This window comes from Heliangelus exortis, chromosome W, assembly GCF_036169615.1.
Source record: "Heliangelus exortis chromosome W, bHelExo1.hap1, whole genome shotgun sequence".
Taxonomy (NCBI): Eukaryota; Metazoa; Chordata; class Aves; order Apodiformes; family Trochilidae; genus Heliangelus; species Heliangelus exortis.
In genome coordinates this window covers 12,186,631-12,199,350 of record NC_092453.1, presented here as the reverse complement: position 1 = coordinate 12,199,350, position 12,720 = coordinate 12,186,631, and the positions used below count along the sequence as shown (strand labels likewise).

The following is a 12,720-nucleotide window of genomic DNA, read 5'->3' as shown; positions in this document are numbered from 1 at the left end:
GAAATGTTTGTGAACAGCTTGGATGGGGCTTGGAGCAACCTGGGATGTGGGAGGTGCCTCTGCCCATGGAAAGGGCTTGGATTTAGGTTAATTTTAAGGTCCTTTCAACCCAACCCAGTCTGGGATTCCAGGAGAAATGATGCCTTTGGGAAGAAGAAGGATGGGCAGCAGTTGTGCTCATTGCTTCTGTCGCGTGGGTGTTTTCCCAACTTTTTCTTTTTTCCTTGTTTTTCAGGAAAACGCTCGTCCCTTTTCCACCCCAGACAGTCTCTAACAATCTCTGCTTTGTTTCGCCTCATTTCTTCTCTCCTGCAGAGCCAAGTTCCCATTATGTCATCTCCTTAAAAGCCTTCAACAACGCAGGGGAAGGAGTCCCTCTCTATGAAAGTGCCACCACCAGGTCCATGACAGGTGAGTTGCAACCTCCAGCTCCTGAGCTGCTCCTCCTCAACAAACTTTTGCCTCCCCCAGGGGCACATCCAAGCATTTTGGTCAAAGCAATGGAAGAAAAAATTCTCTGGCTCCCTGCTAGAATAAATCAGCTTTATTTGCCACTTGATGCTGGAGTTGAGCTTTTTACCCTCTCCAGAACTTGGCTGTAGAAATGGGATGGGATGGGATGCTCGTGAGTGCTTGCTCTTCTGGGTGAGTTAACATGGGTGAAGCATGACTCCCAAATAATTCCAAGCCCAGGGGAGGATGGTGGTGAAGAATTTGGCTGATTTAAACCCCGATGAAATGATTTCTTGGGTTCTGAAGCAGTTTAAATGCAAGGGAGCTGATTAAAAATCTCCCCGCTGCATTCGTGCACATTGACAGCATAGAGAGAGGGGTTGAAAAAAGTAAAGGAATGGACTGGTGAGGTTTTTCGGGGCAGGATAAGGGATTTGAGCAGCTGTTTTTTCACAGGTGCATTCTTGGGATGTGATCAGAGCTCCAAAATCTGATTTATTCTTACATCTTCCAGGCTGCCTCGGGCTTTTTCCGCCCTTGTTGGTGGGTAGGGGTTAAAAGAAGAGAATTTTTTTAAAAAAACCAAAACTCAAATACATGTGTTTTTTCCTTGGAGTGCCACCGGCATTTGGGAAATGGTTTTTTTCCTTGGATTTCACTCATGGTGTTCAGAGCTGCCTGGAAGGGGAGCTGTGTCACTGAGAGCAAACCCAATGACTGACACTGGCTTGGGTGGACAGCAAGGAAGAAAGCAACCAAATGGCCCTTCTGGGGCTCTCCAAGGGACAAAACATGGTTTTGTGAAGTATTCCCATAAAAATCTTGGAAAGTCTGAAGGAAAAAAAATCTAAAATAAAATTAATTACACACTGAAGGGCAACTAACGAGCTACATTAGACGTAGGGAGTGTCAGGGAACTTCTGACTCAAAATTATTTATCTTTCTTCTTGTCTGGAGCCTGCAAAGGTCATTTTTGCTGAATGTGTGTCTTGTAACATCCTTTTCCTGAGTTTGCCTCAGGATCCAAAGACAATTTTGTTTTTAAGTTGGTTTTTTGTTGTTTTTTTGCTTTTTTTCACCCTGTTGATTTTAGTTAAAAATTACACAGCTGGCCTGTGGGATTTGGGTTCCTGTCTGAGTACAAATATATTTGATTCTCTCATAAATCAAATGCTGTCCAGGTGTGAAAAAGATAATTTAGGCTTGGGTTCTGTGCTGGGGAATTGACCTGCTCATCATCTGCAAAACTTGACCTGAGTGCTCTCTGTAACTGCTGGGAAATGTCTGTACCTGGAGCTTCCCCCCACTTCCCACCCATGGGACCCCTCCAGCAGCCTCATTCTGGGAAAACATCTCCAAAAAGGGTTTTAGCAAAACAGAAAAGCACAGGACCTGGATTTCCTAACCCAGCAGCACTTCAAAAAGCCCTAAAATTCTGTGTGTGTCCATTTAGCATCCAGAGAGATGCCCTTGGGTGTCTGCTTGGGGAGATCTGGTTGAAAACTCAAGTTCCATCCCACAAAATGCTCACAAAGAGAGCAAGGAGCTGTTTGATGTCAAGAGATTTCCAAATTCCAGATGTCCAGATGGATATAAAATGTAAATGAAACTTGGGTGGGAGGTGGAGACCAGATTTGGGGTCTTCTTTGCAGCCTCCAATGGATTAGAGACATTTCCCTCTTCCTCAGGTCAGTAGGGATGTGTTTCAGGAATGGAATTCTCTTGGTTGGATGAGGCAAACTAAACCCAACCTCTTTCCATAACCTCCTCTGTGTCCACCATCAGTTTTCAGTCTGGGAAAGGAAGTTCAGAGGTTGGTAAAATACCAGCTCAGCTCCAGGCACATCAGCTCCCATCATGAATTTGTGGAAAAAAAAATCCCAGTGCAACCAGGCATTGCTCACCTTTGGAAAACTTGAATTTCAGGAGAAGAAGCTGTTGCTTTTCCACTTGCAGAAGCTCAGGGCAGCAGGACTGGGAAAAGAAGAAATTCAAATAATGATGTTGGAGTTTTAGATCACTACAACCACAAATGGGTTCTTTCATTTCCTTCTGCTCTCCTATTGGAACTTTTATGGGGTTTTTTTGGATGGAAGAAGCTACAAAAGAAGCTGGTAGAACCTAATATCATTTTAAACATCCTTCTCTCCTCTGGTTTCCCTCCTGAAGGCTGTGACCTCCCCAGGTGCTGAATGATGAATTAAAACCCATAAACCAGGAGTGATCAAAGAGTGGCCCAGGGAGCAGGCAAACTGCAGCTGCTGTCAGTGAGGAAGCAGTTGAGTCATTTATGCTCTGATTAATTAATTAGCACTTTATTTTAGGGGGGTAAAAACAAACCCAACAACCACAAACAACAACAGAAAAAAAATCTGGTGCTCTCACTCTGCTTTTCCCCTCTGCCTTTTGGAACTTTATTCAGAGAACTAAGGACTAAGTAAAGACTGAGGCAGTAAATACAGGTTTAAGAGAGGCCAGAAGCTGACTGGGGACCTCACCAAGGCCAGAAATAATTAAACTGGGGAGAAACTGGTGGCTGTGGAAGTGCCATCACCCTGCAGCAACTCAATAATTAACCCAGGCAGAGTTTATTGCACAGGATGTGGTGCTCAGGGCCTGAGTCCCCAAAACCCACCCAATCCCAGAGATGGGGGAGAGGAAGAAGCCCACTTGATCATGGATGTGCACATTTTTCATGAGATAAATGAGAGAGTTAAACCAAGATCTTCCCTTCAGCAGGGAAGTTGCTGCATCCTGGGTTACCCAGCAGATGTTCTTACGGATGCAGATGTTGCTTTCAAGAGTCTCAAGCCACCAAAAAAGCCTCAAAAAGGCTGCTGGGAGAGGAAATGTCTATAAATATGTCATGCTAAAGAGGTTGGAAGCTGACACACTCTCTGCTTGGGAGGTGTGTCCAATAATGGGTGATTTCTAGAGTCATTGAGGTGATTCAGTCATTTGATGATGAAATGAGAACCATTCCAGTGGTGGAATTATTCAAGAACAGGTAAATAATTTTTAAGAAAAGGACCACGCACTGATTTCATCTCTCAGGAAGCAACCCCAGCCTGGAAATGTTTAAGCAAGGCAGGTGAAAAGCACTCAGGGCTGGGGAGTTTTGTTGTGGTGATGAAACTGAGATGTGGTGGATGGCTTCTCATTTTGTGCCTTAATGCCTTTCTTTCTGTTCTCCTCCTGTTCCTCCTCCTCATTAATGCCATGCATTTAACCCATTGTGCTTGTGTCCCCCTTTGGTGGCTGTTTGTCTTTTGCTTTGGTTCTTTTTTTTGGTTTTTTTGTTTTTTTGGTTCTCTTTCTTCATTTCTTTTGGAATGCTCCTTTGGTGCTGGATGGACCCAGATCCCATTGACCCATTAGAAGTTGATTTTTATCCTTTGCTTGACGATTTCCCTACCTCAGTCCCAGATATCTCCACCCCCATGCTCCCACCAGTAGGTGTCCAGGCTGTTGCACTGACACACGATGCTGTGAGGGTCAGCTGGGCAGACAACTCTGTCCCCAAAAACCAGAAGACACCAGAGGTTCGGTTCTACACGGTCCGCTGGAGGACGAGCTACTCCACGAGTGCCAAGTATAAGGTGAAATTTGACCACTTTACCCATTTATCAGCTCTTTCAACTCGTTTTGTTTCCTTTGCCAAAGCTTTGAGTTGCTTTTCATACCTTCCCTCAGCAGGAATTCCCATCTCAAGCCAAAGGAAGCTGCTGCTTCCTAGAAATCCATGTGCTTAGAGGGATGGGAGCGATGGGTTGGATGCCAGGCACTGAACCTTTTCATCTTTATCAATCAGATATTAATGACTAATAATCAATAATTATTAATCTGGTAGGGCAATCATGTGGGAGGAAATACCAGTGGCAAACTTGGAGCAAGCTGGAAGAATCCCTGCCCATGGCAGGGGGGTGGAACTGGATGGTCGTCAAGGTTCCTTCCAAGCCAAACCAGGCTGGGATTTTCTTTTTCATGCTGTCTGGCAGTCCCAGGTTACATATTCCCAAATAGCAAAGAGTGAAAAGAGTTCCAGGAGGTGGGGAAGGGAGTGAGTAAACCCCTCACCCTATTTATCAACCCCTGGTGTGCATCCCCATGAACACCGTGGGGGTGGGGAGGGCTCAAACCTGAGGTTAAGCTCCCAACTGCACATAAAATATTTGTCCTCTATAGATGAAAATCATCCCCTCCATCCCATACTTTGCTCTGATTCCTACCTAGAGGTGGATTTCCATGCCCAGCAAAAGGGATGCACAGCAAGGCACAGTTTGGAGCTCTGGTGATGAAGTCATTGAGTCACAGACTGGTTTGGGTTGGAAGAAACCTTAAAGTTAATCCAATCCCAACCCTTTTCCATGGGCAGGGACACCTCCCACCAGCCCAGGTTGCTCCAAGCCCCATCCAACCTTCAACATTTCCAGGTATGGGGCAGCCACAGCTTCTCTGGGAAACCTGGGATAGGGGCTCAGCACCCTCACACCAAATTTTTTTTGGGGAGTAGACAATATAAAACTCATATTATTTTTTAAGATCCATGAGGAACACTCCTGCTTTCCTTAGGGGTTTGGATCAGGCTCAGAAATTCCTGTACCACTTGTCTTGTGCATAGGGATTGAATTTCTAATGGTTTTGAAGCTTTCCCATCAAAGCCTCCCACTGGTCCCCAAAAATGAATCTCCCATCTGATCTAATGAAGGGTTTTGCCTTTCCCATTGAAGCTGGAAGTTGGGAAATGGAGCTTTGCCCTGCCAACTTTGTACAAACTGTCCCAGCCAGGCATGGGGTGGCATTGCTGAAGGGACTTGAGCCAGTTCCACCCCCTTCATCTCAATATGATCCCAACTTCAAGGGTGTTTGCCACTATTGAAATGCTAATATTTTGGATTGAGGGAAGCAGGCAAAGGAAAACACTCAGCTGGAGACAAATAACTTTTTCTTTTCACAAAAAAAAAAACAACAACAAAACAAAAAAACCCCCCAAAAAAACCAAAAAACCCCATGTCTCAATCTTCCACTAAAGACTATTTTGTCTAAATCTTATTGGTTTTTTCCTGTTGGCATTTTTCCTGCTCATGTGTAAGAGCTGAGCCCTTCCATAGTGGTAGTTATCAGATTTAGTTCCCCCTCAGTCCTGCTGAGGAGGATTTTAAGCTAGAAATCATTTCATTTCTTCCAAAATCTCTCTCTGGGGGAGAAAATGATTAGTCCCCATATTTCAATCTAGCTTTTTGTCAAGGAATAATTTGTGTAAGGCAGATTTCTGGCATCTTTCGTGAGGGGCTGAGGTTGTTTCAAGTGCTTCAGTAAAGCTTTTTACAGAGGCAGATTCTCAGCCCTTAGTACACATCATTTTCAAAGCTTTTAATTGCCAAGAAGGAAAATCTGAGCTTCCAAATCAGGTCCCTTCATTAATATCTGCAAATTCATTTTTTTTCCTGCCATTTGAATATTCCTGCTTTATTCTGGCCACTTGGGGTTGCATTTGGTTTAATTTTGAATGTCTGCAAATTCATGAATGTCTGCAAATTAATTTTTTTTCCCTGCCATTTGAATATTCCTGCTTTTTTCCTGGCCACTTGGTGTCGCATTTGGTTTAATTTTGAATGCCAGGAGAATGGCATCACTGATGCAAGCCAGGGAGGAGACTTCCCAAATGCAAACATCAAGGTTGCAAAGCCATAGACACCTTGACCTTGCTCAGGAAACTTGAAGTCTCCAAGAAAATAAATATGGGAAAATCCCTTTCACTTCATGGCCTGGGAGTTGTTGAGGTTGGAAAGTTGTACACCAGGCTCTGGCACTGATTTTATTCAATGGTCTCAAATTTGGCATTTTCTTGTTGTTTGTCTGCTTTGCTACAAGTGCAGCTTGCTTCAAATTATCCCTGAATTCCAGGCTGAGGTAAAAAAAAACAAACAAACAGAATAAATAAATAAATGAGCAGTGGAATATTCCCAGCAGCAGCAGTATGTTTGGTTGTTCCTAACATTGCACAGGTAGATCAATAATATGTTGCTGCTCTAATATATAAAAATAGTGTATTTACTAAGCAAAAGTGTGTCTTATGAATACAAAAAAGCAGCTTTTTGCAGGAGTTCTAAGTAATATTTTGCTTTCTATCATTAAAAGTGTGTTAACCCCAGGAACTGGGAGCCTTAAGGCCATTACAGGGGGGGGAAATGCTTTCTGCAAGTCAGGATATATTAAAAAGTTTGGGGTTTTTTATTATTATTAAGAGAAGGAATCCACCAAAGAGGCTGGAAATGAGTTGTTTAAGTTCTAAAAATATTCCTGGTTTTCTTCCTGATGAAGGGCATAAGGTTAGCTTCCAATTTCCATTTGGAAAAAAATGCCTGGCTGATTGCTTTGTCTGGGAAAAGAGAAAGAAAAAGCAGCACCATCATTTATTTAACTACCTAAATTACAGGCAGCAAGTTGAGTACCACATTAATGATGCTAAAAATACTCCTCTTGAGGAACAGGGTGGCAACAGGGAGATTTTGCTTGAAGGAAGAAGCCCCTGTTTGGCTTGGCTGGGAGCAAAAAAAGAATTTTTTGAAAGATGTTCTCTGTCTCTTTGCAGTCAGCAGACACAATTGCCCTGAGTCACACAGTGATGGGGCTGAAGCCCAACACCATGTATGAGTTCTCTGTCATGGTCACCAAGGGGAGGAGATCCAGCACCTGGAGCATGACTGCTCATGCCACCACCTACGAAGCAGGTATGGGGGCTGGAGAGACTTGCTGGGGGGGTACTTCTTGTCCAAAGCCTTCTTTAGGCTCATCCTGACTGGATGAACCAAGATTCAACCTGGAAAATTAACTTAATTTCTTCCTGAGTAGCAGAGGACTCATCCTGCTGGGCTCTGGAGTCCTTGGAAGGTGTTAGGAGGTGGTTGTAGATGTGTGTGATTTGCCCAAAAATATTCTGAGTATCTATGGCTGATCGTTTAAAAGAGTTTTCTTTAAAAAAAAAGAGTTCTTTTTAAAAGAAACTCAAGAGCAGGTGAGAATAGTTCTTATTGGCAGGTCATGATTTGACTTGAAAAGTCATGACTTGAAAACTTCACCTGGCTCAGTGTGGTTTTGTCTCAAATTTATGACTTTGGGGCTTATCCACTAAATAAAAAGGACTCAGGGTAAATGGGCTGAGTAAAAAAAAGGAGTTCTGTCTAATGCACACTGTTCTTGGCTCAAGGTCTGTTCAAAAATCCTCTTTGGAGCCATTTTTGAGCACTCTGCTGGTCACCAGTGCATGAGTCCAACCCAGCCTGATAGAGGTAGAAGGACTGAAAGCCTGTGAGCAAAATTAGAAAGAGGAAAAGCCATCAAACACTCAAGTGAGCAGTCATTCCAGCTTGTGGTTTATTTATTTATTGGAAAGCCACAATTATCCACCCTCTGCAACACGTGGGCTTGTGTAAAATCCCTGCTGACAGTTTGGTGAATCATCTCTGCTCAGGGGTTTTATGCATCTGGATTTCATTTCCAGCCAGCAGCCCCTGCTCATGTTAACAATCTGCTGATGAGAAACAAATAATCCACTTTACAAGGTTTTAATTTTTCATTTTGGGGCCTAAATGCAGTCGTGATGAGAGACACCAGAGACGTGGTGTGTGTAACCTTAGCTCAGTGGCATAAAATGAGCTGAAAAGGGATGGAGAGGCAGTGATCTCTGCAGGTAAGAACCTCCTCTCCAGGCTGTAATTATTTCTTGCTCTTTTGTCTGCCTTCAGTGAAGCACAGAAGGGGAAGAGCATGCCTGGGCTTTGCTGCTGGTTCTCAAGTAGGCATTAATGAATGGCAGCACATATCCTGCTCCCTAGGCTGCCTTTGAACAAGGCTGGGGGCTGCCAGGAAGTTTGCATTTCTTTCAGAAGCAGCTCTTGAGCCACTGGAACTCCTGAGTAGATTTGCTTTTAAATAACTCCACTGCACCTCTGCTAGATTTCCCAGATTTCCCAGGTTTTTTATGACATGCTATATACCTTGCTGGAGGTCCTGGGCCATAAACGAGAACCTCTGTGGGTTTGCTTCAAGTAGGTTTCCTTCTGCAGCTGGTGTAGAATATGGAATACAGGTTGTATTTTCCTGAGCTGGCCTTGAAAACACCCTTAGGTGCCCTGATAAATTGGTTTCTATCAGCAGACACCAAATGAAGTCATCTGGTAAATATTGATCTGTTGGGGCTTTTTTGACATGAAGACCACAGCACCAGCCAGTTAATTAACACAGGGAAAATAAGAGGAGGGATAGATGTGTCCTTAGCTTTTCCCATGTGATTGCAATGCAATTACTGGAGCTTGATGGAGCAGCTCTGTTAATTAAGGGCATCCTGCTGATCTTTATGGCCTCTTTTGGACCCTTTCTGGGTGTTGAAATCCCCATCAGGATACTAAAGAACCTACAGAGCAGCAGTGATACAGAACTCTCTGGAGATGGTGATGGAGCCAAGAGCAAATTGTTATGCTCAGCACTCAAAAGCAGCTCTGGGAGCCAAGTTTTATCCCCACAGCAGTCTGGTTGATAGGAAGGGTGTTAACAACCATTGAGGGAAACACGGAAAGCTTTGGGTTTTGTCAGGAAGAGCGCAACGGACAACAGGCAGATGAATATCATCCAAGTATTGCCCATTGGGCTCTTCCTGACAAATGGTGCCCACCCAGGGACACCACCCTGAGCCCACTGCCACCCCCCACGACACGGACGATGGCGCTGAGCATCTCACTGCCCTGGATCATGGCCCGTGCCCATTGCAGGCCACACGGGCGACGAAGGTGCCAAGGAGGACGCCGAGCACCATCAGCCCCATGGCCAGCAAGACACTTAGCTGGGGGGAAGGCTGTGGATCTACCTGGACTTCAGCAAGGCCTTTGACACCATCTCCCATAGGATTCTCCTGGAAAAGCTGCCAGCCCATGGATCAGGCAGGAGCACTCTGTGCTGGGTTAGGAACTGGCTGGAGGGCCGGGCCCAGAGAGTGGTGCTGAACGGGGCTGCATCAAAATGGCGGCCGGTCACTAGTGGTGTCTCCCAGGGATCAGTGTTGGGCCCAGTGCTGTTTAATATCTTTAGTGAGGATTTAGATGAGGGGATTGAGTCCATCAGCAGCAAATTCACAGCTGACACTAAGCTGGGGGGAGTGTGGATCAGCTGGAAGGCAGGAGGGCTCTGCAGAGGGACCTGGAGAGACTGGAGAGTTGGGCTGATCCCAAGGGGATGAGGTTCAAGATTCCAAGGGCCGGGTCCTGCCCTTTGGCCACAAGAACCCCCTGGGGAGCTCCAGGCTGGGCAGAGAGTGGCAGAAAGGGAGCTGGGAGTCTGGATTGCCAGGAAGCTGAAGAGGAGGCAGCAGTGTGCCCAGGTGGCCAAGAAGGCCAATGGCATCCTGGGCTGGCTCAGGAACAGCGTGGCCAGCAGGTCCAGGGAAGGGATTCTGCCCCTGTGCTCAGCCCTGGGGAGGCCACAGCTTGAGTCCTGTGTCCAGTTCTGGGCCCCTCAGCTCAGCTCAGCTCAGCTCAGCTCAGCTCAGCTGAGGAAGGAGCTTGAGGTGCTGGAGCAGGTCCAGAGAAGAGCAAGGAGGCTGGGAAGGGATCCAGCAGAATTCCTGTGAGGAAGGGCTGAGGGAGCTGGGGGTGTTGAGGCTGGAGAAGAGGAGGCTCAGGGGAGACCTCATCACTCTCTCCAACTCCCTGAAAGGAGGTTGGAGCCAGGGGGGGGTTGGGCTCTTTTCCCAGGCAACTCTCAGCAAGACAAGAGGGCACAAGAGGTCTCAAGTTGTGCCAGGGGAGGTTTAGGTTGGCCATGAGAAAGAATTTCTTTTCCCAGAGGGTGATCAGACCTTGGAATGGGCTGCCCAGGGAAGGGGTGGATTCTCCAGCCCTGGAGATATTTCCAAAGAGCCTGGATGTGGCACTCAGTGCCATGGGCTGGGAACCACGGGGGGAGTGGATCAAGGCTTGGACTTGATGAGCTCTGAGGTCCCTTCCAACCCAGCCAATTCTAGGATTCTAAGAAGCCGTAGAGGCAGCCGGCAGCCACGTTGAGGAGGATTTAGCCCCAGCCGCAGGGGAAGGACACGACGATGAAGCCCAGGGTGAAGAGCAGCAGGCTGGCCAGACTCTCGGCCCAGAGCAGCAGGTCCCGCAGGTCCCGGAGCACCAGGGCCAGCGAGGCGAAGCAGAGGGCGGCCAGGACCTCAGCCTCAGGAGGCAGCAGGAGCAGCGCAAGCCCCGGGCCTCAGCCAGCCCGGGACCGGGACCGCCGCCGCCGCCCGCCTCGGGCAGCTGGCAGAACAGCAGCCCCTACCCTGCTCCGGGTAGGGCCCCAGCAGCAGCCCGCCGGTCCCCGCCGTCTGAGCCGGAACGAAGCCACCGGGGTTCCCGGCGGTTCGGGAGAGCCAGCGGCCCAGGTCCTGCCTGCCGGGCCCCCTGCGCCGCCGCCTTCTTGCTGGGCTGTATGGGGCTGATGGTGCTCGGCGACCTCGTTGGCACCTTCGTCGCCCGTGTGGCCTGCGATGGGCACGGGCCAGGATCCAGGGCAGTGAGATGCTCAGCGTGTTGTGGAGGGTGGCAGTGACCTCAGGATTTTCTTTGGCCACCTCTGAAATGGTCCAAGTGGAGCCTGGTCCTTTCCTTGCACTGTTAGGAAACCACCCAAGCTCAAGGTGAGTTTGGACATTCAGCAGTGCCTCATTCAGGGCTGAAATATTCCCTGGAAATTATAAAATGAAACATTGGAAGAGGCTGTCCAAGGAGGTGGTGGAGTCAGCATCCCTAGGGCTGTTAAAAACCAGGTGGATGTGGTGCTACAGGAGGTGATTTAATGGTTGTGGTGGTGTTGGACTTGATCTTGAAGGTGTTTTCCAACCATGGAAAAGCCTGGGATACAGGGGGGGACTTTCTCTTCACTAGTTTAACCTCAAAAAAGGCAGAAAGTCTCAGAGGGGGAAGGGTTACTTCATGGGAATATGAGCTAAGAGAACAAAGAAGTGTCTCAAGTGAAGATGCTGTTGTAGAAAGATGATTGTTTGTGTCAGAGTGGAGAATATTACAGGACAGGCTTAGCACAAGTAAAGAGATTAAAAAAAAAAAAGGAAGAGGAAGAGGAAAATGAAGAGGAAAAGGAAAAGGAAAATAAAAAGAAAAAGGGAAAGAAAAGGGAAAAGGGAAAGGAAAAGAAAAAGAAAAGGGAAGGAAAACAGGAAAGAAATGAAAAGAAAAAGGGAGGGAAAAGAAAAGAAAAAGGGAAAGGAAAAGAAAAAGGAAGAGGGAAAGGAAAAGAAAAAGAAAAGGGAAAAGGGAAATGAAAAGAAAAAGGGAAGGAAAACAGGAAAGAAATGAAAAGAAAAAGGGAGGGAAAAGAAAAGAAAAAGGGAAAGGAAGAGGAAAAGGAAGAGGAAAAGGAAAAGAAAAAGAAAAGGGGAAAGGGAAAGGAAAAGAAAAAGAAAAGGGAAAGGGAAAGGAAAAGAAAAGGGAAAAGCAAAAGAAAAAGACGTTTTAAATCAGGTGTGATTGGTTTTTGGAAAGGTTTCTCTCTTCCAGCTCTCTGAAATAGCAAGGCAGTCCAAAATTCTGCTTCTAGACACTTCTGGATAATTCATATATTCATATATTTTGATGTTTGAAAAATGTTTGAAAGGCATCTTGGATCTTGGAGGATGCAAGGGAGTGGGAAATGATCCCTGGGAAGGATGGAAGGGAGTGGGAAATGATCCCTGGGAAGGATGGAAGGGAGTGGGAAATGCCTAGCAAGTAGTCCCACACCTGTGTAAAGAATTCACATGAAGGTAAATAACTTCTGGTTACAATTCTTTCCATGATTTTCAGCTCCAACCTCTGCTCCCAAGGATCTGACAGTCATTACCCGGGAAGGGAAGCCCCAGGCTGTCATTGTCAGCTGGCAGCCACCTCTGGAAGCCAATGGAAAAATCACTGGTAAGCATTTACATTTTCCTGCATTTTCTCTTTATTTATGCTCTGATAATTTACTTGTTTGTTGTGGTTTTTTTTTTTGGCTGCTATTTGATCTCACCTGATTTTATTTTCTCTCACTGAACTTGGTCTGGGCTACATTAGGGATACTGCAAGGTCTAGAACTCAGGGGATGTAAATCTTTTATTTTAAATAACACAAGTTTAAAAAAAATGCAGCACTCCAAGTGCAGGTTTTATGGTTCATGCTGCTCAGTGCTAATTACAAATTAATAAGAAGTGCTTTGTTTTGCAATAATGCACTGCATAATGTACATAATGAT

General features: G+C 46.2%; 1 protein-coding gene across 1 annotated transcript in view; it reads left to right on the top strand.

Annotated features, from left to right (window-relative positions):
- LOC139789247 (netrin receptor DCC-like) overlaps window positions 1–12,720 on the top strand; it is a 97,084-nt gene that overhangs the window by 79,127 nt on the left and 5,237 nt on the right. The window contains exons 10-13 of the mRNA XM_071729748.1: window positions 316–411; window positions 3,814–4,052; window positions 7,049–7,187; window positions 12,294–12,401. Coding sequence (XP_071585849.1) covers window positions 316–411; window positions 3,814–4,052; window positions 7,049–7,187; window positions 12,294–12,401 — 582 coding nt within the window. The remainder of the gene's footprint in view (window positions 1–315; window positions 412–3,813; window positions 4,053–7,048; window positions 7,188–12,293; window positions 12,402–12,720) is intronic.